This window comes from Anguilla rostrata, chromosome 4 (assembly GCF_018555375.3).
Source record: "Anguilla rostrata isolate EN2019 chromosome 4, ASM1855537v3, whole genome shotgun sequence".
Classification (NCBI taxonomy): Eukaryota; Metazoa; Chordata; class Actinopteri; order Anguilliformes; family Anguillidae; genus Anguilla; species Anguilla rostrata.
The window spans coordinates 47341255-47367623 of record NC_057936.1 but is presented as its reverse complement, the minus strand read 5'-3'; the positions used below and the strand labels follow the sequence as shown (position 1 = coordinate 47367623).

The following is a 26369-nucleotide window of genomic DNA, read 5'->3' as shown; positions in this document are numbered from 1 at the left end:
AATGTATTCATGAAACAGCAACAGTCACTCCAGGTATCTGAAAATAGAGTGACTGCAACACTGCGGTAAGTCAAGTCCCCCTCCACTCAGACATATCTCAAGTGCACATTACTCGTTTGGGCACAAATAAAAATCTGATTTCTGTCACATCAGCCACTAAGATGTGCATTTTAACCCAAATTCAAATGAATTCATGCAAAAGTTCAACCACAAAACCGGTCAGTGGTAGTAAGAGCTTTATTCTGGATAGCTTGTTCTGTTATCATATAGTTATTATTATGGCACTCATAAAGGAAGTTTCCATTCACTTTTTCCATCTCCTTAAGACTTGCTCAGCTATTTCCACTCTCGCCTCTAGGGGTCAGTAGACCTCTGATGTAGGTAGAATGCCTTTCAAAGAAAAGGAGCTAATGCAAGCAAGTACTACAGTGAAAAATGAGTTAAAAAGACATTTCAAAATAAAAAAAAAAAAAAAAAAAATCTCCTCCCTCTTTCTCCAATTATCTTTTAAAGCACAGACAATCTATTGAGCAGGCCATATGAGCAAATGAAAAACAACATGAGAAAACAATGAAAGATAACTGTTAATGTTTCAAAGGGTACACTGTTGAGTATACAATGCACCCCAATGGCTATGGAAGTGACAGCTACATTAATCTAATGGAGTTACATTAATCTCATTTGGAAAATCCACATAATGAAAAGGCATTAAAATACAAACACGTGTTTACTGTTAGCATATATTTTCAACCTCCCATGAAGAATACTTTTAGCCATCAGTGACTATAACTGACACACTGCTATTCGTTTAACATTAGTTACGCTCATGCAAGTTCTCCAGTCCAACCATATCCCCTACAATTTCCACTTGGCCTTTCAGAGGTTCGTACTGTTGCTACAGTGGTAGTATTTTGGGTAAATTAACAGAAATAAATGACAAATATTTGCATTGGCAGATAACTCAAAAATATTTTAAAAAGAAGCAATAAACTAATAGTGCGCTTTTAAGGGGCTTGTGTGGAGTCATGCTTCAAAAACTGTCTTCAGTTTCAAACGGACGCTTTCAGATTTAACCCTCTTATTATGTTTGGGGTCAACTTGATCCCCATTCAATGTTTACTATCTCTAAAAATATGGTTACCATACTTTTTCAGCTAGATATTTCATGACTTTCCTAACTTTATGGGGAAAACATGGCAAACATGAAATTAACTGAAAAAATTATGTTCAATGTCAATGAGGTGTACATTTTCTGCCACTGAGGTTCTGTCACAGATCTTGGAGGGTGAGAGTGATTTAGATGAGGATATGTCTGAGACGAAGGATAATGTTGAGGAGGACCCTGATCATGTGGCATCCCCCTCTGATGATGAGAATGAAGCTTTTGAGATACCACATTCTGACCCTCCTGTTGTTTCTCAACCACCAAAAAATGTCCTGTCATCTCTCAACCCCAAGAAACCCTCCTGTCATCTCTCAACCACAAAGAAACCCTCCTGTCATCTCTCAACCCCAAGAAACCCCCCTGTCATCTCTCAACCACAAAGAAACCCTCCTGTCATTTCTCAACCCCAAGAAACCCCCCTGTCATCTCTCAACCACCAAGAAACCTTCCTGTCGCCTCTCAACCACCAATAAACCTGTCAGGACGTCTGCCTGAGTTTCCGTTGTGTTTTCCTTTTTTGTTTTTTGTATGTATGCATGAGTTGTGTGTGGGTGCGCGCATGGTGTTTGCTTTTGTTTCAGATTCCTTGAGTTACTGGTTCCCACCCACGCTCCGTCCCCTATTCCTGCCTGTCTACCTCAGCCAAATTATTCAATCAAGCCTCTGCTGCTGTCTCCACCCTTCGTGTGACTCAGTGCCGTTCAAGCCGTTTCCTATGTCTAGTAGTACTTCCTGGTTTTCGGCTTTTGCCCGCTTTTTGCCGTTTACGAATTTAGCCTGACTCCACTGATTACTATTGCTTCGGTTTTCGAATTCTTGCCTGTTTTTCTGTTCTTATCTCTGTACCCATTTTGTGCCTTTGCCTGACTGGAGTTTTTTGACTGTTCTTGGATTTTCGACCTTCGCCTGGATTGTGGTTTACGAGACTGTTTGCTGATTCTGTTGCTTTGTTGTTTGATAATAAACCGCCAAGTTCTTCCCTGATTTTTCAGGTCTGCCTTTGAGTCCTACCCCAGATCCTGAAAAAACCCTCCTGTCATCTCCCACCCCCAAGAAACCCCCCTGTCATCTCTCAACCACCAAGAACTGACATATTCACTTCCAAAAATGGAAAACTACTATGGTCCAGATCCTCAGTTGAAAGACAGGGTAGACTTAGTGCTGCTAATGTCATCAAAATGGTTCCAGGCCCCAGCAGATATGCTAGCAGTCATGTACAAGACATAAAATCTGCATTTGAACTCTTCATAACACCATCAATGCAAAAGGATATTCTTGAGATGACAAATTTAGAGGGGAGACATGTGTATGGTGACAATTGGAAAGAGCTGGATGTGACCCACTGGCAATCGTATATTGGGTTGCTTATTTTGGCAGGAGTGTACAAGTCAAAAGGTGAAGCAACAGCAAGCCTTAGGAATGCTGACACTGGTAGGGCAATTTTTCCAGCCACAATGTCTCTGGAGCCATTTCATGTTTTCTCCCACATTATATGCTTTGATGAAAGGGAAACAAGGCAGGGTCGACAGGAGCGTGACAAACTTGCACCTATCTCTTCTGAATGAAGAATTGATACCCACAGGTACCAAGATGAGCTGTTAAGTTCATTTTTTATCAAAAATCAATTCTGGTGACTAATTTACTGTTTATTGGTGTTTCTTCATTATTGAATAACTGTCATGTGTTACTTATTGATGTTCTGAAGTGTTTTCTGAACCTAAACATTTGAAATGTTTGACATTTTTAATATTTTTTCCTGGGGTCAAATTGACCCCAAACATAAAATGTTACTATGCTTGAAAATAAAGGGTGTGTTTCTTTCCAAACGTTATTTTTCTTTTTTAATGAGCACTTAATACCAACATGAAGCCCTGCAAACACCAAAACATACTTTGTTTTCCATTTTAGGTCAATGAATGAGATTGTACAGTCATTTGCATATTTCGCAATAGTCATATAAAATCAATACTTGATGTATAAGCGGAGGATGGGGGGAGTCATGTTTTATTTATGGACACTCACTGGGGAGAAAAACATATCTCTGCAGTTTACTGCTACAGTAGGTTCTCTGAGATCGCTAATTTATCTTAAAGTGAAATTTGCTGGAAAACAAAATCAATCTTTCAGTAAGGGAATGTGGATGGCAGGCAGTCTCAATGGCAACTAGACCCTAGAGATTTCAGGGAATGTGCATGGTACACGACTGACCCATGTGAAAACATTGTTAAAGAACTATCCAAGGGAGTGTACGTGTGTGTGTTTAAATCACCTCTGGGCACCCACATGCCTGTGGGTGTGTTTAAGTGCACTGTGTGTGCACTGTGTCTTTGTGTTTTCCTGCGTGCGTGTTTAGTGCTCCTTATGCATATAATGTGACTGTGTGTGTGTGTGCGTGTGTGTGTGTGCGTGTGTGCGTGTGTGTGTGAGTGCGTGTGTCTGTGTATGTGTGTGTGTGTGTGTGTATGTGCATACACGTGTGAAAGCTGGAAAGAGTTATCCATCTTCTGCAAAGTTATTTTGTACACTTTCTGCACGTGTGTGGGTGTGGTTGTGTGTGTGAGAGACAGAAGAAGCTAGGTGGTGCAGTAAAGTCCCTGCACACAAACGCAGGCTCACATGCACACGCATGCACGCATGCACGCACGCACGCACAGACACACACACACACACACACACACACACACACTCACGTGTTGGTACAGCTTCTTCCCGAAGGCGTGTCTGTCTGCGGCCCGCTGGCTCAGGAGCTCCAGGGCTCTCTCAGCCAAGCCCACGGCCCTCATGCAGTGGTGCAGACGCCCGGGTCCCAGCCGCCCCTGGGCGATCTCGAACCCGCAACCCTCACCTGTGGGCCAAAGCAGTACACTTCAGCTCCTCCCCCCTCCACACCACCGACAACATACGCCCCAAAACCACCTGTTTTCATGCCTACATAATCTATTCCTGTTTACAAATTCAACTGTCCATAAAATTACTCAATTTGTTAAAATATAAACCATTAACTGTCCATAAAATTACTCAGTTTGTTAATATATAAACCATTATATCTGTTTAAATATATATTATAGCACCCTTATACTTAGCAGTCACAGAAAATTGATACCCAGCACAAAAATCGCAATTCAAAAATCTCTTTGAAAGGAATCCAGTCTTACCTAAAAGGATGTTGGACAGAGGCACGCACACGCTATTGAAGTGTATCTCAAAATGTCCGCCGTGCATGGCATCTGGATGGATAAGTTCAGATAAGCGGACCATGCTCACTTGGATAATCAGCAGCGATTCATAATATTTGAATACAGAACTCAAGAAAAAATGCGGCATGCACACTCTAGTTGTTTTCAATCTTTTTTCCAGGTGTTGAAATGGAATTTGACAGAATGCGTATGTCAGCACGTGTGACGTGAGCCACATGGCCCTCGCAGCACAAAGATGGTTAGCATTAGCATTATTAAAGGATGAAATCACACACTGAAAAGGCTCTCGCTTCATTACAAAAAAAAAAGGGGGGTGGGGGGTCGGGGTCTTACCGTCCTGCCCAAACACTGTCAGAGGTCTGATGATTTGCACGCCTGGTGTGTCTAATGGGACCAGAATCATACTGTGCTGCTTGTGTCTGAAAAAAAAAACACATACACAAAAACTTCATCAGACTGCAAAAAGCCACTCTTAAAGAATAGAGAAATAGAGAAGAATGGAAAGAGAGAAAAAGAGGACAAGTTTTTCCAAGGTCGCTGGCGACCGCTGGGCAGACATGGCCGTCAGTTCTGAGAGGAGCCTGGGGGGCTGTTTGGCCGAGGCGCAGGCTCTGAATTTTAATGGCCGGGCCGTTCAGGAGGAGAGCGAGGTGAAATTTCCTGCGTGGCTGTGAAAGATTAATGAAGTCCCTCAGACGCGGCGCGTCAAGAGGGGCCGGTCTGGCAGAGGTGACGCTTCAAGAGGACGGGGTGGGGGACGGAGATAGCAGTCGCCCGTCCTATCGAAAACAGCACAGCAGGCTCACCTGAAACTGAAGAGACACTGTCCTGAACTCACAGGACCCTCCTCAATTACCAATCTACTGTCGTCCCTGCTATCTAAGAGCACAGACCAAAACACTGCCACATGGACAATATCCATCTTCTTTTTATTGCAAACAAAGCTGTACTCAGTCACGGTTTATTTCAACAGTGGAAGTAAGAAGTTTTTCTCATTTCCTGCTGAAGGCAGTGTGGATGAGCTTCGGAAGAGCACACATGGCAAAAGACAGTAAAGTCTGGCTTAGACAAAGATGTTCCACTGCAGTTTTACAGAAGTGTAAACAAAGTACTCCAACACATCTAAACGTTTTTGGCAGTTATACTGCATATTGTTGCGCCAACCAGCCGACAGCGAGATAACAGCCCCGTGTTGAAATTGTGAGACAATTTGCGCCTTAACTAGGATGAAGGATAAGTGTTGGGCTTAGGGAAGCACTTCACAGCTTCAGTGTAAACTCCACTACTGGCAAAGGTGTGGTTTAGGTGTGGTCAGAGTAAGTCTTGTGGAAACAAGACTAAGTCAAACGGCTACAAACGCTTCAGACGTGTTCCAAAAACAAACGCAATGCCATATAAAACAACACAAAACGATTACAAAATATGCCATCAGTGATGTAGCGCCGGTGCAAGGCGGCACGATGTTGCACGGGCGGTACGCGGGATTTGGCGCCAAGCGTGTAAAATTCCTGCGGACTGCCCCACCTTCAGGGAAAAGCCAGAGCTCTGATAGAGGAACGCTCTGCCCACAACGCTCAGCCCACAACAGCCCCGCCCAAAGGTCAAAAGTGAGGGACAGAGCTGCTCTGACTGACATCACCGATTGCAGTTCTGAGACTGTGTGAACTTGAACGTGCAGGAGAGAAACGTGTGGCTGTGCTGTGAGTGTGAATGTGTGGGTGAATCCTACACAAATCTACAAACTGGATTGTGCACAGCCAACGGTTCATTCATCACCACGGAATAAAAAAATAAATAAAAAGAAAAGGCTAAAAAACGAATACTTCACTCTTTACACCTGGATACACTTTCACAATCAGCCATGTGTATTTCATTTTCTTCACTCATGGAAATGATTTACTTTATTTTATCTACTTGAACATGCAGTTTACATTAGCCAGAAGAGTAGGATTATTCCACCCTCAGTAAGATTACTCCCTGTCCCTTAACAACTTAGTTGGTCCACTTCAGCCAGGAAAATGTTTTTAATCACTTTCCATTATTCATAAAGGGAAAAACCACGGTGGTGGAAAAAATTAGAGAACTCTGAGAGCTGGGTGTGGTTAATGGATCTTAGAGTACAGCAGAGAGGGAATTTACACGAAAGAAAATGAATCATGCAGTTCAGCCGGGCGGTGTTAGGATATCCCAGCAATTCTTTTATAAGGAATGTTTTTATGTAATAGCAAAATCTCGCAACATCCTTAATTCGTTGCCATTTTTTCCCCCTCCCAGATAATTAAAAGCATGATTCGGTGAGTTCTGTTGTCAGAAACTTTCATAGAAGAGCTAAACCAACCAAGGCCTAAACCAATCCTCTTAAATCTGGAAAATGTGGGATCTGTCAGACAGTTGGCCTGCTTTTCTTCTGCTGAACCAATTCCCTTTCATTTAAAACGAAAGAAAAAAAAATTACTAGGACATGTTCATCCATTTCTTTATTCAATTTCATTGAGGTGACTGTACCAAAAGGACAAAGCAAACACAGACTTACCTTTGGGAGGAGTTCGGTGACACGCTCTTGCACAGCACAATGGCCACCTTACAGTCAGGGTTGCCAGCTCCTGAAAAGAATCCAGCACAAAGAAGATGTCAAATGACTCGAACATCCAGGTTATAGGCAGTAATTATTTCAACATGGCAGGCATACATTCATGGATTTCTATTCGTTGTTTAACGTCAGGCATGGTTAGCTTTGTCGACGGAAAACTGTGCAAGTGTTCCTTGCAAAAACCGCACAGTGATCTTTAGGTCTGGTTTATTTTTCCCCCTTTCACAGATATATTGATCTAAAACTATATGAGGTGGTGTGGAAAAAATTTCTCTGACAACAATATGACCTTTTGCTGACATCAATCACAGTTTACATGGCTCCATTTTCCTGATATTTATCATTATTTACATATAACCCAAACTATGCATTTGGGTGCAGCATCGGTCTGCCTGAAGGTATAACAGACACACTGATACGTCCTGCACATTCATACCAGAGAACCAGGGTGAGGAATGAGTTCTAGTGTTCCTTTACGGGTTTTCCCTGAGAAAAAATGTGTTTGAACACACAGATATGTATGTACAGATTTGGACAGATACCACCATCCACCTACAAGTGCAAACATACATGCAGGCACAAAGACACACACAGACACAAACACACGTCCAAGAACTTCACAATTAGTTTCTGATAAGACATAGTTCACTTGGGAAAAAAAGGGAAGAAAAAGCAGCGTAATCAGTAACTTTAGTCTAATACTCACAACAGAAAAATAAAGTGTACAAGCCAGCCAACCAAAAACTCAATATTCCTATGCCTCCTTTACATGTGATCACATCTCCACCCCCATTCTGTAATAGCCAAGCCACTGAAGACTGAGCATGTCTGTCAAACGTGTGACCATTTACAGCTGCATTACAAGTTCTTCCCCACACAGGACATGAGTAATGAACATGTCTGAGCAACGATGATGTGCTTTCGGATTGCTGAGGCAGGATGCACAGGGGCCTGTTGAGGAATTCACCATGACCACGCTAACCCAAAACACCAGAGAGTGGTGTCTGAGTGCAGATGGCGATGCGGACCTAAGAATGAAGACAGCTGACCTTCCTGTCGCTGTCTGCCTTCTGTGGAGGGGCTGAGTCTGCACACATCTGTCCCAGCGCTCCAGCGCTCCAGCGCTCCAGCCCTGCCTTACGCGACCCGGGGCACAAGGCAGGGTCAGTAGTGCTCTGTACCCAGGGGCAAGGGTGCGGGATGACCCAAAAGGCCGGTTTCCTGTTTACATAAATTCTGAAGAATTTCTCTGACTCCCTAGTACTCAAAACAAACAGATAGACCAAAAAGTCAACCCTAGCAAAAAACAAAACAAAAAAAACAAATAGCACTTGTCATAGTACTCCACCAGTACATAGGAAGTGGGAAAGAGTAGCCAGTGGTGTGCATGGACTGATGCACGTAGGAATCGTATAAAAACATGCTTTCCTGGATGACACACTGTGGTTATGAAGCCGTTAAATTCCTAGGTGGGGCCCTACTGTCGTACCTTCGAGCGAGGTACTTAACATGACGCTTTAATGGTGAATATCCAGCTAAAAGAGTGGATGTGTCAAATTGAATGTAGATTCAGACATCTACTGCTAAGCAAATAATGTAATGATGTATGACTTGTGAACAATTTATGCTATAAAATCTACCTTTGAACCTCACTCAGGTGTAAAAACATGTCTCTCTTGCTTAATCAATCTAGATCAAAATACCACGGAAAGGAGTTGTTTGTGATGTACTGGCAGATTGAATTTCAGCTGCGTGACAGCTGTTCAAATATTTAGAGATTACTACAATGAACACACTACTTTGGACCTGTTCTCATACAAAACAATGTCATTCATATTCTAGAATATTTTACTTTTTGACTGACATTTGCAATTGAGGACACACTTGATATATTTGGTGCTAAAATCAACTGAGAGCCACAAGAAGGTCCACAATAAAGTATTCTCCTTGACAAGAATGAATATAATATACTGTAAATTATCGTGCAGTATTCAAGAATAGTCTTAAAATGAAATTTTAAAAAATCAAATCATATTTTTTGTGTAAATTAGGAAAAACCTAAAAGTCAACACTAAACAGAATAATTTAACAAAATCCTTTGCGACCTCATTCAGAGAAAAAAACAAAGTGATGTCTATCTGCTGTGTGCTCTTAAAGAGGATAAATAACATTTGCTTGGTGCTAACCAAATTTGGATTCTCACGAGACAAACACAGGACCCAGCAGGCCTTCCACAGCTATGTGCTGGAGACTATGCTTGGAATGATAAAAATGTATGTTTGCCAGAAATGGGTGTGCGACATGTGTACATGTGTACATAAAGTCCTCCCATCCCTCATGCGCACGCACACATGCACGCACGCACACACTCACACACACACATGCATGTACACACTCACACACACACACACACACACACACACACACGTACACACGCACACACAGACTCATGCACATGCAAGCAAACACACAAACCCACTTGTGTACACAAAGCACAGTGCAAATGCATTGATTTCGAAAATAAATTAAACCTACCCATAGAATGCAAAGGGCGTGACTATACAAATAAATACTGAGAAAAGGCTACTGATGCTATGCCGAATACACAGAAGTGGAGCATGACAGAACAGTGTAAAAAATTAAATTAAAAGAAAACAAACAAACAAAAAATCACTGATGCAATTAGGCACATAACAAAACACATAAAACATGCCATAAAACACCTGTAAAACACATCTGCTTGCAATTTTCAGCATGTCTAGTTAGCATAAGCTTTCCCGGAGGCTGGCTGGCATGTGTTTTTGTGACAGAGTGCCCGAGTCACATCTCTTACATAAATGCCCTTAACGACAAAAATAAAAACAAATAAACCGAGAAAACGAACTTAACAGACATGTGCCAGTCACGTCCCTGCACGTCCCCAAAGGGCAAAACAAAGTGACAAAGGACCAGAGTAAACTCTGCTTTCCTATCGGCGGGAGGGAATGGGCTCAGAGTACAAGCATACCGCACCACCACAAAAATGCTGGGTTCTCAACGGCCTGTTACATAACAGAACTCATCAGAGCGCAACACACAGTGCACACATTTCAGCCCTGAAAAATAAGCTACTGGTTACAGAAATTCGAAATTTCGTACTGGATGGCCGTATTATCTCCGCGGGGGGCCTTTGTGGAACAGACAGTTATTTTATATCAAATCAGACGTCAACCATGTGCAACATTAAACACTATTTGAAAACTATTTGAAAATCTGTGGCCATCCATTAAAAGCAAGAGGCAGCCATTTCCTTTTCTTCCTTTTGAATGTACACATTTAATAGACATCCTGCAATAAGGACCAAGCGGCCTACGAGTCTCCTTCCTCTGCAGTGTACAAAGCAGGCTGCTTTGCATTCAGATAGAACACCTACCGCCAAGAGCAAAAACGACACTGCAACCTGCTGCACATCACAATGCTCTGCTGTTCATATCTAATTTCAAATCTGAAGTCGGTTGGGATTTTAACCCACCCTTCTTTCCTAAGGAATCATGTGGGGAGGAAAACAGTGACATTCTCTTAAAATATTATCAAAAATGTATAAATAATATTTGGAAAATAATACGTAAAATGACTGATTTTACACTAAGTACAATAAATAAACAATAAGCAGTGATCCTTTTTCTAAGCATTCACTGTTGCTAAGAATTACATACATTGTTATGTATACAGAATTACTTCTATATGCAGGTAAAATGCAGTATTCCTGTAAACTGAAGACACAACACAATGCTTTCCTGTATTTAAGATCACGTGGTGAGTATTTACACTGGAGGGTGACAAAATCTATGACAACACTGTTATTTGATATCACTTAAACTTAAAAAAAAAAAGCAAACAACACATTCGCCAAGTTTCAAAGAATAATAAAAATTCCCCACCCTGTGAAGTAACAATTCCCCTAATTATCTGTGCAAATTTCAAAAGAAAGGCAGAACCTGGCTAATGCATTGCTTCCACTTGGCTCATGCACACTCAGGGCACAGTCCACACAGTGCAGTGCTGGAACTGCGCCTGTAATTCTATCCCTGAGAGAAGGGTGAGTCCCGCACAAGGATCCCATGGACTCCAGAGCGCAGCAGTGTCAGACTCTGTCAAGACCTTCACGGGAGTTTCTAATGTTTTTGACAGTGACAGCGGAAGAGGTACGTTCAGCGTTGCGGCTCATCTGAGGACTTTTTTTTCCAACGAGAGACGGTAAGCTTGAGCATATATTACACACACTAGAGTTTTGATTGACCCGTTTTGATATTTCTTTGATTAGAGCAAATAAGTGTGTACGTGCTTGTTATAATATGAACAGAGATAGCGAGAAAGAGAGAGAAAGATAAAGAGTGAGAGAGAGAGAATTACAACACATCAAAGAAAATAACCGAGAGGCTGTCTAAATAATTTAACTACATACTATATAGTAGTGCATATTACTCAATTTTGATCCTGCATTAATGTTTAGACTTCTTTATTGAGGCCATGAAAGAAAGAAATCGGAAAGTTGCGTGACTGTTTTCAGGCAACTTTCAGGAGCTAGAACAGTCATCAGAGCATTTTTTTTTTTTTTTTTTGGCGCGTTGGCAGAGATTTATAGAGACCTAAAGAGACGGTGAAAGGGAAATATGAACCTACAGTGTAAAAGAGGCAGCCCTGAATTATCATGCAAGCAATGTATGTAAAATTAGACACCAGAGGGACATTCATTTATTGTGCTGTTATCTTGTTCTCACAGAAAACAGATATCCTCCCTAAACCTTTACCTTTAGTACACAGGTCAACATTTCAAAAGGTTTTTTAAAAACCTTAATTTCAAAGGCTTAGTTTATGTGTGTGTCTGTGTGTGTGTGTGTGTGTGTGTGTGTGTGTCTGTGATTTGTTTTTGTTTTTTGGTTTTTTTTTTCCTGCTAATTTATTTTCTGTTAAGTTTTCTGGACTTAGGTTTTTTAGTAGATTAAAATTGCATGTATTCAGCTCACTTTATACAATGAAATGGTAACCTTGATATGGACTTTTGTACGTTGCTTTGGATACAAGCATCTGCTAAATACATGTAATGTAATGTAACTTGTGCTGCAACACATGGAAAAGAACCATAATATTTCATCAGTAACTGTAGCATAAAATGTCATTATTTCCAACTGTCATATAGTACAGAGAGAGAGAGTGAGATGTACAGTAATACACACAAGTAACATAACAAAAAAATAATAATTGTGAAATAATTATTTCATAAATAATCTTGGTACTTTTACATAGCATCGCTAAATTAATATGATCAATTTACATCATAGGGAACAGGGTATTAAACATAGTACTGTAGTACTAGAAATTTTAAAGACCCCATTACAGTTACATCAGGAAGTTAAATGCTAACAATACATAAATAATGCATAATAATTTTAATCATTATAATAAATTATAATTATAATAAAATGCCCATATGCAAATTGTCTTTGTAACTTTGAAATGTAGGTAGGCTGTTTGAATTTTAAAACGTTTCCGTATTTGAAATTCTTAACACAGTGAGTCTCTTAATAGCTGCAACTCCATTACACAGAATATACTTCCAAGACATAATACTTCCAGTGGTGAGTCATGGAATATGACAAAAGGCCAGTGTTAACACTGGAGAAAACATACAGGGACACTGACCCCAATTTTACGGCTCAGTTTTTATGCAGCTCATTTAAGCGCCGAGTTCTCACTCATTTACACACACACAGCTCACGCGCTGCCACAGCATCCCGCTGAAATTCTGACCTATTTATTAACATGACACACAGACAGAGAATTTCCATTCCCCAAACAAAGATCTGTCAGTAAACCAAGAATAAGGTCCGTGTCCCTGCTGGCTTCCTACATTCTGACCCATTGCCGTGAGAAGGAACAGCACCGCTCGAATCTCAGCTGACAATATTTAAGATGAAAAGAAACGCGAGGTAGTGAGCTTAAAATAAATATTGGTCTAACTGCAAATGCCAACATTCCCCTGACTACACAACCCACTCGCCTTACAAACAGTAAGTAGCCTACTTTGGACTTAAAAGACGTTTTGAGAGAGTGCAATTTTATACTATGAAGACAGGCAGGTGCTAAATTCACCGTAATTACCAGCATCTTGGAGCTAAGTCAGCCCATAATACGGCGAATGCCAAGCTCACAGAGTGCACACCTGTGCGTAGCTGCGGCCTATGGATCATTCGGACTGCAACTGATGCTCTGTGATTTCTCATAATGTTTAACTTCAGACCACTTAAAACTTTCCTTGGAAGGCTCTTCGTGAAAACAATTCAGAGGAACAGAGGACAGCTCATTTAGCAATTCAACTACCTTCCCTCATATGGGTCTCACACCGCAGTTAGACTACATGTGGCTGCAAGGGAAAAAATAGTCTTGTTGTTTCTCAGTGCTGGGCTAAAACAAAAGCCTGAACCCACACTGGCCCTTTTCAGATAAGATTGGACACCCCTGCTTTAAGTCATTTAAAAGCAAATTGTTACCTTGTGTTTTTTTGAACATTTTGTAAGGGAAACGAGGGAACAATCACACATATCTATCATTGTTGTTCTTGTATGTAGTAGTTGTTGTTGTCAACATACAGTTGGCCACTCCAATCCTCTCCTTCACTTTGTGCACTGTGTAGAACAGCTGTATTACTTTACCAAGAAAAGTCTGTTTATATTGAATAAATATAAATAGATTCAGCACTTCACACTGGGTCTACATTTTACAACTACTGCCTGAGTCACTGGTGAGCCATCTAGTATTACAACAAAAAAGGGACAAAACAAAAAGGGAGTTAGAACATTTCTGAACATCCCTGAAGTGCTATCAGCCATTACTCACAAATCCTGTAATGGCATACCCAAGGGGGGGGATAAAATTTTAAGAGACAGGACTGGACGTCAGTATTTTTTCTCTTGGCCCAATTAGGCCAGTAGTTCAGAGTTCTGCATGCTCCAGGTACATATCACTGGCCCAGGTACCAAAATCAATATAACCACTTTTTAAAGAAGACTATACAGACAAAAAAAAAGCAAAAAAATACTTTATTAAATATGAACATCTTGCCATCACCGCTGCCACCAAAATTGTGGATGAGCTTCAGAGTGGTTTTGACCAATTGCAGATGCAAAATGTTAGAAATTGTAGATGACTTCTCCTCTGCCAAAGGATTTAGAATTTCTAGATGGGATGCTTTGCAATTTAACCGAATAATATCTAGTTTGCTCCATTAGTCGCGGTAGATGAGTTGGCTAGATAGCTACCCTTATTATTTACTTCAATAAATACAAGTTTTGTCTTACGAGTATATCTGGCAAACCGATTGAGATGTTGATCGATATAACTATTGATTAAAATGAGCTGTAACGTTTAAAGTAGGTTAGTTTAAACGTTACAAAAATTAATGAATGATAAAGCTGTGAAGTTAATTATTGATAAACCAGCATTTGTACAGAAATGATCAAGTTGTAGTGTAGAAAGAGGAAGGTAAAATCTCTTTCTCTTCAATATGATTTACTGAAGGTACTGGCCTGATTGGGCAAGTGACAGATCAATCGATTAGCCCAAAGTAATCTCATAGTGGCCTGGGCCAGTGGGCACTCCTTATTGCTGAGCCCTGGGAGACTGAGAAAAGAAAGAAGAAATTATACCTAATAATTGTCGGATTCGGTGGTATGTGTAATTTTATATTTACTGTGATTTTCTTCAAAATCTTCAGTTTGTGAATAAGAGTTAAATTAAATTTCAATCTTATTTGAAGTAATATATTCATGTATATTAATATATAATAATAAAAAGATAAAAATAATACAATGAATGAATCAAACCATCTTTTCTCTTTTTTTCCACTCTAGAAACCATCATGGAGGCCATGGAGGACCAAGATTACACATACTTTGACTATGACAATGACACCAACTTCAGCTACTATGACTACCACACGGTGTGTGACAAGGAGGAGGTCCGCTCCTTCGCCAAGGTATTCCTACCCATAATGTACGCCCTGGCACTGGTGGTGGGGTTGGCGGGAAACTCACTGGTGGTGGCCGTCTACATTTATTACAAAAGGCTGAAGACCATGACGGACGTGTACATCCTGAACCTGGCGGTGGCTGACCTGCTGCTGCTGCTGACGCTGCCGTTCTGGGCGGTGGACGCGGTGAACGGCTGGGAGCTGGGCGTGGGCATGTGCAAAATGACCTCCGCCCTCTACAGCATGAACTTCGGCTGCGGCATGCTGTTCCTGGCCTGCATCAGTGTGGACCGCTACCTGGCCGTGTCCAACGGAGCCGCGGCCAGAGCCGTCAGACGGAGGCACTGCCTGCTGGTCTGCCTGCTGGTCTGGGTGGTGGCCTTCGTCCTGGGCCTGCCGGACATGGTCTTCACCACCGTCAAGCATGGCGTGGTCAGGAAATCCTGCATCCCTGTCTACCACACCAGCATGGCCCGCCCGACCAAGGCCACCTTGGAGATCTTGGAGGTGGTGCTGGGCTTCTTGCTGCCCTTCCTGGTCATGATATTCTGTTACTCCAGGGTGGCCCGAGCCCTCCAGAACATTCCGGACGTGACGCAGGGGAAGAAGTGGAGGGCCTTCAAGGTCCTGCTGGCGGTGGTGGGCGTGTTCATTGCCACCCAGCTGCCCTACAACATAGTGAAGTTCTGCCGGGCCATGGACATCATCTACGCTCTGGTGACCCAATGTGAGGTCAGCAAGAGCCTGGACATAGCCATGCAGATCACAGAGAGCCTGGCCTTGAGCCACAGCTGCCTGAACCCCATCCTGTACGCCTTCATCGGGGCCTCCTTCCGCCAGCACGTCCTCAAGGTCATGAAGAGCCTGGGCCAGAGGCGGAGGCGCTACCGCCACAGAAACGAGCCGCCGGTGGAGATCTCCCTCAACTCCCACTCCGCCTCAGAGGACACCACCACGTTCACCATGTAAGGGGCTGAGGTTGTGGCACTGCGTGACCGCGAGTGGCAGCCGTGCGTGCCAGGGACTGCAGGAACTAAGCACCTTACGTAGATCACACTCAACAAAAAGGCTTCAACATATTTGCAGACCATGGTTCACATAGTGCACTGATTGTACAGCACTACAGATTAATCGATTTATCAGACTATGTGAGACCTGTATATTTGTGTATTTGTATAGTTTCATAGAATATGTACTAAAATGTCAAGTGAAAATGACAGATTTGTATGATGACCCTTGATTTCACTTATTTATGTATTATACTGAATTATAACGATAAAAATATTTGAAAAAAATATTTGAAGCCATTACTCTTTAATACAGATTATCCACTAAAAATCCTTTAACTAAATTAGAAACAATCCTTTGCCCAAAATCATTATCCATGATGTTTTTGGCCCACTGAATGATGTGGAAAAGCCACTTTCTACACAATCAGTTTCATATTACCACTGTAACTGGCTCAGAAGAACATGCGCGTCTGATTTTAAGACATTAGGCGGCTCTGGAAAATCCGGGAAATTCAATTACTAGGAATGTTGTCAGGTTAAAGCCGGGTAATTCCACAAAACAAAGAAGGAAAATGGGATTTGAGAAACATGAGGCACAGTCCCATTCCAGAACTATACTGAGGCACTGAAGGAAAATAAATTTCTCAGAATAAGCATTTAACGTTTTCTTTTGAAATTATCTTTAAGAACCTCAAACATCTGCCGTGTGGTAAGATGGCAGTCTCTCAGCCGGAATCCTCCAGCTGCTTTTCAGAGAGAGAACACAAGGGCTTCTCCACACAAAACACTGTCTTTACTCATAGACTGCTCCATGCTGCCTTTTCACCAAATGAACACTGGCAACAAAATGCGGTAGCTTCGTGGGAGTTTAAGGACTTTTAAACTATGTGCACTGAAATGCACACAGCATACAAACACATGCCTCAATCAAGGTTCCATCCAAACAAGTGCATTCAAAATAAACATTAAACCTCAAATTAAGTCATTTCTGTACTCAGACACCTCACCCCTAACTGCTCTGGTGAATCAATCGAGAGGCATCAATTGTAAAGCGCTGTGGATAAAAGTGCTATATAAATGCAGTCCACTTACCATTTACTCACTATTTGCTAGTTACAACCACTGGTTGTAAAACCCACATACTACCATGATTACTGATATTTCGGTGCAATTCATAGAGATTTTTTGAATTTATTTCCCAAAAGTTCTACATTAAATAATCGCCTTTATGTACTACTGTTACTTGCAAAATTCTGATTTTACCTGTTTGGGTAAAATGTGTTTTTGAAGCTAAAAGGTTTCTGTGATTTTTACAGATATCTTGTCTGATTTGTGCTTCTTTCAGTGATATTTCTGCCTTCAAGTCGCAGCACTATTTGTTTGTCTCAAAAAATTGCTTCAACATGCGACCTTTACAGAGTCTTTGAAATCAGTTTGAATCAACATCATCTGACCAGTACAACTGTAGAAAATATATCATATGAACAGAACCAGCAATAGTAACTTGTATAAAGTCCTATGAACGTAATATTAATGACTCCCAGAACCATAGCTAATTACAAAAATAAACGCTGTAATGTTAAAAACATAAAAAAGGCTAAGCTTGATTCGTGGCAATGCTAATGCTGGCGTTAATGTAAATAAACACTGGCACAGATGCCGTCTACTCTGCGCAGAAACAGTTAGTCATAGTGCTGCCTGGAAGTGGGCAGAGTGAATGTTTATGGCAGCAGATTAAAAGCCTTCATGCACAGCTGGCTCCATGGGCTGGTCTAGCTCTGTGTTGGTGCTCTTCCGGGGAGGCCTAAGCTTATTCCGATTACTTTCAGCGTATTTACAATCAGAACAATATGAAGCTTACTAGTCTGAAATGTAGATCTTATACAAATCTCTCTTCCTGCTCCTATGTCTTTATGTTCGCATTACTGTTTCTCCTGCTGTTTAGTGTTTATTTATTTTGGCTTTCTTTATTTGCCTTCACAGAGATAAAACTGTAGGGCCTCCACCCATGCTTTCCTTTTAAATCAAAGGAGTTCCTCCTTCGCGTTTCCAAAATCAGTGCCAAACAGTTCAGCTGGTCTTCTTGTTCTTAAGAAGCATTACAAAAACAGAGCACAGTTCTTTCCCCTCATATGAATAATGTCAATATGACAGATTGAGTATCGCATGTACACTCACCGGCCACTTTATTAGGTACACCTGTTCAACTGCAAACTGCACCCGTTAACGCAAATATCTAATCAGCCAATCACGTGGCAGAAACTCAATGCATTTAGGCACGTAGACATGGTCAAGACGATCTGTTGAAGTTCAAACCAAGCATCAGAATGGGGAAGAAAGGTGATTTAAGTGACTTTGAACGTGGCATGGTTGTTGGTTTGAGTATTTCAGAAACTACTGATCTACTGGAATTTTCACGCACAACCATCTCTAGGGTTTACAGAGAATGGTCCGAAAAAGAGAAAATATCCAGTGAGTGGCAGTTCTCTGGGCGAAAATGCCTTGTTGACGGCAGAGGTCAGAGGAGAATGGCCAGACTGGTTCGAGTTGATAGAAAGGCAACAGTAACTCAAACAACCACTCGTTACAACTGAGGTATGCAGAAGAGTATCTCTGAATGCACAACACGTCGAACCTTGAAGCAGATGGGCTACAGCAGCAGACCACCAACCCGGTACTAGCAAGGTGTACCCAATACAGTGGCCGGTGAGTGTATAACTGTGGAACTTGTCACTCACGTTGAGCGGGCTAGTCAGTGCCTTTGGTGGAAGAAAGAAAAAGCAGTCTTTTCATACAGATTCCGGACAGCTTCAGTAGGCAATCATGACATGAACCTTGTTGTTTTTGCTGCTTTTTGTGGTTGTCATTTACTCAGCATGTTGCTTTAAATTAAAAAAGCACATTTCCCAGTGAGTTATTCTAAATCACTGTGTAAAATATACAAAGATGCAAGATAAAGGGAACTCCCCCCTTGGCCCATATCAGCCAAGGTTTGAAGATAATCCCTAACATATGGTATGCTGTGAGAGGTCACTACAAGGACTCAACAGATAAGCAAATGCATATAATAGTCTGGGAAATGAAGGCAAACTACAGCAAGGCAAGAAGCACTACCACCACAAAATTGCAGAGGTTTGGCTACAATAGTCAATAGTGCTCACTCTTTATGAGGTAAAACAAGCTAAAAACCCCAAAAGTGAGCACAAGTGAATAACTGGTGAACATAAAAAAAAGATCAAGTCTGAACATGTCATTCAGTTTAGTCACACCATTTACCTGGTGGCAGTTTGTGACTGCCAGAGTAAACAGCTATTTAAAACAGAACACTTGAGATACACTACAGGCCCATCAATGTGTGCTTTTCTCCTTCTTAAATGAGCACACTTCTTTCTGCTAAATTCCAAGAGTGATCACACGTACTCTCTTTGCATGTGACACTGCACTTGTTTCCCTTCGTTCAGTACTTGGCTGACATTCATTTGCTCATTGGAGCCTCAGGTTTGTTTCCTATCGACATGATAAAGACCACGTCTAAAGTATATCAAAGTTGGAAGAATGCAAACAATACACTGCAACCATTAAGTCCCCAAGGCCAACCAAAGTCACAACAGGACACAGGATATGGGACTTTCCAGATCCAAAACTATTTTTAAAAAAACAGACAGACAATCCCTGAACAATATGTTACTGTAATTTTACATGTATCAAGCCTGATGCAAGAAAAGGTTTTCCTTACAGGAAAGACCAAAAAAAAAAAAAAAAAAAGTCAGTCTTAATAACACGGGTATGCATCCTGTCTCATGTGCATGCCTGATCTTATACGCTCCGCAGCACAATTAAAGGCTTCCTGTCCTTTTTTCAAGGATAATCCCCTTGAAATAAGGCGTGTGGCCGAGGACTCACAGCTGCACTGATGTGACATGCTGCGGCAGAGCTGGGTTAGCAGCACTGAGAAGCACTGAACGACACTGCGCCTCACAGCGCTGGAGAATGCCACAAGTCTCCCAGTGACTGATTCTCAGTGCTGAGCACATGCTCTTTAACATACTCCTGCTTCTGGTCTGGCCTCAGCCAGCCCTGTGGGACTGCCAGGGGGACATGTTCTGGGCTTCTGCTACAGCTATTGTACTACAGGCCTTTAAGAAAGCTGAATCAAACAATGAAGGCTATATGATGAGTGCATGGTCTTGCATAACATTTTGAATTTTCTTCTCTTGTGTTCTTTTTGCAAGACAAAAGCCACAACACTCGATTGCTGCATTGCACGACTTCCCTATTCATGGCCATTTTATGATTCACATAACGTTTCTCAGGTTGACCTCTTAGCCACAAAAACCACATCCAGACACTAAGGGCAATTGGCTGTGCTTAGTCCTGCATGAGAACACTATTTTATTTATGCTTATGTAAAGATCATGGAATGCTCACATATGAAAGCAGCCTAGACCTGTTTGTGCACGCCTGAGGCAGTTTTCATAAAAATATGCGTGTCCATAAAAATATGACTTCCTACAGTGGAAAAATCTTAATTGCTTTTCAAATTTAAAAGGCAACAGAGATTACTGCAAAACATTTAGCATATACATTTTGCAAAAGAGGGGAGCCTGAATTTATTGGGTTATCAGCTGTAATCAGATAATCAAGAGCAGTCTACAATTTAATGAGCATAAATACCATTTTTTTTTCTTGAATCTTGAATTTCTTGAGTCTCAAGTCACATTGTGTACAGTTCATAAGCATCCATGTACAAAAAACTTATTAGCATGTTGTGGGCTCTGTTCTCTGGAAGATTTCTATACAGCCACATAAATATTATAGATTATAAAAGTACAACAAGTCATTTATCATAACCATAAGGCTGGGGGACTATGATGAAAGATAAAAGTCATAGACTCCCTAACGAGCAGCACATTTATTTGCAAGCCATTTGTTCAGTGACTGAAAACATCAAAAGTTACACCACTAGACAAGGAACATACTAGCTAACATAAATCTGTGAGGTCCAGAGCCGTGTAAATCTGTGATATAAATGTGTCATCATACATGACTACACGCATAAAAAATAGCCAGTTTGGGAGACATATAAGCTTATGCAGTTGCAGCGTGATCTGTGCAGATAAAGTACAAATGAGAATGTCATGGTCCTTCTGTTGGGAATGTTTAATTCAGGAGAGTCTCAAGGCACAATGAGTTCCAGGGAGGGAGACCATCTGGAAGGTTCTAAGAGAGACGATGGTTATCGCCTTTTACAGTAAATACAGGTATAAACACACGCACACGCACGCACGCACGCACATACACGCACACACACACAAACACAAACATACACACACACACAATTTTACAAGAAAATATAGGGCCATGTAGGTGTGGGTTAGTACTGTAAGTAGATATACCAGTATGTTATCTCCGGGCTTAATTCCTGGGGCATTCTGTTCTTTTTTCTGAAAGCTTATGATTATCAATTGTATTATTGCCTCAGTTCTAAGAGGAAAGCCCTTTAGCCAAATAGCTTTCTTTGAAGAGAACATTTGCAGTGTGTGTCAAAAGTGCCAAATTCAAAATGAAACAAACGCAGAAACAAACAGGTGAGCAAAACCACAAGAGGTAACATGAAGGCAAAGATTCAGCTAATACGCTTATTCTGAATCATACTACCCTCTCAAATAGTCCATTTCAACTAAACCTTTGAAACAGAAACTAAAAGAAAATGATACTTGGCTTTAATGTAAACCAAATTCTGAGCTTTGCATAACAATCAATACAAATGTACGCTTGTGCACATATGTATCAAATCTAGTGTTGGAGAAGCTCTTTTCATTCCATGTGTACTTGTAATGTGGAACAGTCACATATTTACAGGATCTTTACCATTTGCTTACACTGGGCTTCACCCCATCATGCCTATATATGCAAACATGGTGAAATCATTCGTTCTGTTTTATTATGGGCTTTTCCAGAGATTAAAAGAACCACTGCTTATTACAGACATTATAGAAGCACTGTAAATTTAGCACTGATTGTATTGGACTGAGTAACCACGCTTCTCCCTCATGGAATAACTTTTCTCTGGATGAGAATGTTTATACTTGAAGGCATTTTTACTAGCTAAAAAACCAGAATCCAAGTTCTGGAAACCAGCCTAAATAATGCATTCAAAGGTGATAAATCCCACCGGGTCACTGAGAAATGGTAGTATTCCTTTTACATTCCATAATATCACAATGAAACAGAAATGTACAAGTAGCATAAAACTACCATGACTACCACTAACATACTACTAACAACAATAATACTAATACTACTGGTATTACTACAACAACTACAATGCTAGCCACAGTAATGGCTGACAATGCACAAGCATGTACTATAACAGAGGGTTTATAATTTCTGAGGCCAAATTTTGTTCATGAGTGGCGATGAGCAGGCCTACACATAAATATAAAAACTATTAATAGTATTATTATTATTATTATTATTATTATTATTATTATTTATACTTCAGAAAAATAGGCGTTTCTTACCCCATCTTCTCTTTGCAACATGCTTTTAACTTCGTCTAAGATCGGCTTGCTTAAATATGCTAGATGTTGAGACTCAATATGAAAGTTCAAATGTCCTCAATTCTAATTATCTAACATAGTTGCAGGGCGCGCTGGACTCTTAGTTTAATAAATGCACATTCCACTGAGAAGGACAGCACTCGCAGTCGGGTCTTTAAATTTATACTGGCTGTGTTTCGGCACTCCAGCCTTCTCCAGAGGGGGGTCACGTACGCAGCGGAAGGCTCCAAATGTTGACTCAAACCATGTGTTCAAACCCATTTTAATTAAATCATTATTCAATGATTGTTTTCAACTAGAGTTACCATAGACATGGTAATTATCTTGGCGCATTAGCACGTATGTCAATTAAATGATCCAGAATTAACTATGATTTGTGTTCCTAGTCACTGTTGGTTTATTTATCTGCAACTGCATTTAACAGCAGAGCAGCGACACGGCTGACACACCTGCACAGATGCATCAGCAGCTTTGGGATGAACACAAGCCTGTGCCTGCACACTTAGCACTCTGTTATGGTAAATATAACTTTAAAATGAGTAGCAGTTAGAGACTGATGTACTTCAGGTATGAACACAGAAGACCATGCAATGCCGCTAAACTGTGAATCTAATGTGAGGACATTCTGCTTCTAAAAAAAGAGCGAAAAAAAATATACATTTACATTAAAAATATACATATCTCATTTTCCAGATGACCACACCACAACTAAAAATGCAGTTCCAGTCTTTCCAGTCTTTCCTTTAACAGAGTTCATATATTGCATCACTTCGTCAGTTCAAAGGCAGAGGTTTTGCCAAAACATGTGGGTTTGTTTTTGTTTATAGTTTTGTTCTTCACTTGTTAGATCAGGGTATGTTGAAAGGTCAGTCTGGACATCAGAGTAATTCTTACTGAGCCCATTTACACATGTATGTCCAGCCAATGTCCCCCCCCCACCCCCCCACCCCCGCCCAATCAAATTTACCACAAAGCTGAGACACACAGATGAATGCATAACACAAAGATACAAAATGAATCCAAAAGTTATAATCAATTCCTTCACACACATTATGGCCCACAGCATTGTTAAGGACAACAAAAAGAAGAAAGCAAGCCACTGCCTTGTCTCTCTTTGTCTTCCACAAACAAGTCATCGAGATTTATCCTGTGTTGTCAGTGTGAGCCATTTGAAATGCAGAAAACAGCATTCAGGGTGAAGGCAGCTGGGCCTTTGTGACTGGGCACTGGCTGTCCTTTCCCTTCCAGCCACAGTGAAGGGACTTTTAATGATATTTCTCTCCTCTCCTTACAATAAAATGACAGGAGGCATCCTTTGCCCAATAATGGCTCTGATAAACCTTTACTCTTGAAGGCAACTGCAGAACACCATAAGGAAATGTTCATACAAGCTGATATGAGCTGGAACCACATGACACCGACTGACAACACAAGATTTTAATTTTTTTTTTTTAAATACAGCCGTGGAAATTTTAAAATATTAATCAACTAACGCTTGCAGAGAGCGTGGAAAACAGACTCTGAGTACTCAGTACTCAGTATGTCCAAATATTTTACTTTCTTGTGCCCTTGATAATAACACATAGAATGTTACCATTTTCATGTAGTCCACTGGTATCAACACACAAGATGCTTGCCATTCATAAGAAATGTGTTACTAATTGGGCACACCTGACTCCACTAATCAGCAGATGAACAGGATCTCTATCTGTTGAATGGGTTGTACTTTGTTGGGCTTGATGAGAAAACCTAGAGGGCGCTCGCTCTCCAGGAACAGGGTCAGAAACCACTACTCTACTCTACATTTGAATGGGTGAATGCAGTGCTGATGGTAGACCGAGGCACAAAGGGAGATTTATTCCCAGCACCAAAAAAACTGTATTTTCAGTTCAGTAAAAAAAAACAGAAACCAACATTCTAAACTGTGAGGATTCGCTGTGATAAAAAGGGTTAAAGGTCTATAGTTGAACTGATGACAGAGCATTCCAGCGTTTCCAGCACTGACACCTACATTTCTACCGTTTCACAGGTAATAATACACATGATAGGACACCTCACGTTGCTAGGGTTTGTAAAATAGCACTGGCAACTAGGAATTTTTACAAGAAAGCTGAATCCTCGAGAGAAAGCAACAATGATTTCACATGCTGAAGGAGGCAAGCAAGCAGATGTGGATCCAAATAACCCATAAGAAACAAATTCTTAACTGTGAGCGCTATCTATTCATTATTTAGAAACCTGATTGCTTTCTCATGGTTTTATGATGATTTTATACAGCAACATCAGTGATGCTGAATACAGTACAATCCACTAAATCTGTGACTCAGTGGGTAAAATCTGTGATTGGTAACTCAGCAGACTGTACAGCGTGTGAGAGACTTACCACTGCTCCACCATTTCTTCCCGTTAATGGCATAATGGCCTCCTTCCTTCTGAAGGGTGCACTGCATGTTGGTGGCATCGCTGGAAGCTACATCTGGCTCTGTGAACAAAGTGTACGTCATTGCTACAAGAGTAAAGGCAAATTACACACACACACACACACACATATATACACACACAAACACACACAAGTGCATGCACACACACACACACACACACACACAAGCAAAGCATATATACACACAGAAGGGAGGAGAGTTTTCTCTCTCATAGACTAGAATTCTGTGCAACACTAAATTCCTAGGCCTTGCAGCAGGGCCCCTCCGTCTCCAGGCACCGAACCTCCTAAGGACAACAAAAAGTTAGAAATATAGCATATACGTGTGTCTATGTGTGTGTGTTTGCTTTCTCTTTGTCTCATATGCATTTCTAGAATTCCAAACTGGTGAGATTCCTCCTTATCCTCCCCCGCCATCCTGCCAGGGATGAACTGGCTATGACGCCATGCTGCCCAGGACTCTGAAAGCAACTGATGAATTAAAGACTAAACAATTATTTCTGATTTAAAGCCTTTAGACTAAGCGGTCATCAGGTGCTTATTTAGCATTGCATGCTTTATGAATAGACACAGCCAACCATTTCCTTAGTTAAATTTTACTATATGCTTATGTATTAACCATGTACCAATCACATATAGGCCTACAAATATGCATGTTATTGTTAAAACAGTTTTTGCTTATAAAGTAGGGACCACTCCTACTTTCTTCAGTTCGTCCTTATCCACCTTGTTGTGTGCAGGCAGCGGACTCTTTCTGCTGAAATAAATCCTATTTCTTATATGCTATACCTTGTCGTGTCTGGTTATTCAAAGGAGAGAATGTCCTCTGGCCAACAACAGACACACTATATATATATATATATATATATATATATATATATATATACACACACACACATACACCATCAACCAACTTGGCTCACTGCTCTGAACATTTGGAGACATTACTCATTCCATTTAAAGGTCATTGGAATTGTTTTAGACTGCATCTTAAAATGAGAAAGGCTACACAACAGCGAGCACAATGGCACTGCCAATAGATTTATTCACCAAAGGACAGCGCTCCAGAATAATGACGACAGACAACAACACGGAACAGCACCGAAATCATCCAGGGGAACACGTTTGGATTGACATTTTTCATTTTCCTACGTGTGAGCGCTCACATACCGTGACAAGCTATAATCAGCTGGGGAGAGTGCAGTGTCCATTTAGAAATTAAAACCGAGCAGCCAAAGCCCCTTCAAAGCACCATTAAACAATAAACACAACAGAACGCAGTCCCACAGGAATGCTGCGACAACTTCCACGGACCACTGCGCTATAAGAACGCCCTTGGGCAATCAAACACCAGCTGTATTCTTTAGTTACTTTGACCCCTCTCCAACAAACCTCG

General features: G+C 41.1%; 2 protein-coding genes across 3 annotated transcripts in view; one reads left to right on the top strand and one right to left on the bottom strand.

Annotated features, from left to right (window-relative positions):
* LOC135253483 (nephrocystin-3-like) overlaps positions 1–26369 on the bottom strand; it is a 67833-nt gene that overhangs the window by 3517 nt on the left and 37947 nt on the right. For both annotated transcript variants that reach the window (XM_064332817.1, XM_064332816.1), the window contains 5 exons: positions 24917–25015; positions 6896–6965; positions 4696–4781; positions 4321–4392; positions 3856–4010 (listed from right to left, as the gene is read on the bottom strand). In XM_064332817.1, the coding sequence (XP_064188887.1) occupies positions 3856–4010; positions 4321–4392; positions 4696–4781; positions 6896–6965; positions 24917–25015 (482 nt within the window). The remainder of the gene's footprint in view (positions 1–3855; positions 4011–4320; positions 4393–4695; positions 4782–6895; positions 6966–24916; positions 25016–26369) is intronic.
* ackr4b (atypical chemokine receptor 4b) lies at positions 10940–17289 on the top strand. The gene is made up of 2 exons (XM_064332821.1): positions 10940–11188; positions 14842–17289. Exon 2 carries the CDS (start codon positions 14850–14852, stop codon positions 15927–15929), a length of 1080 nt encoding a protein of 359 aa, XP_064188891.1. The 5' UTR covers positions 10940–11188; positions 14842–14849; the 3' UTR covers positions 15930–17289.

Coding starts and splice junctions, on each gene's coding strand:
- ackr4b (XM_064332821.1), top strand. CDS start 14,850: ATGGAGGCCATGGAGGACCAAGATTACACATACTTTGACTATGACAAT.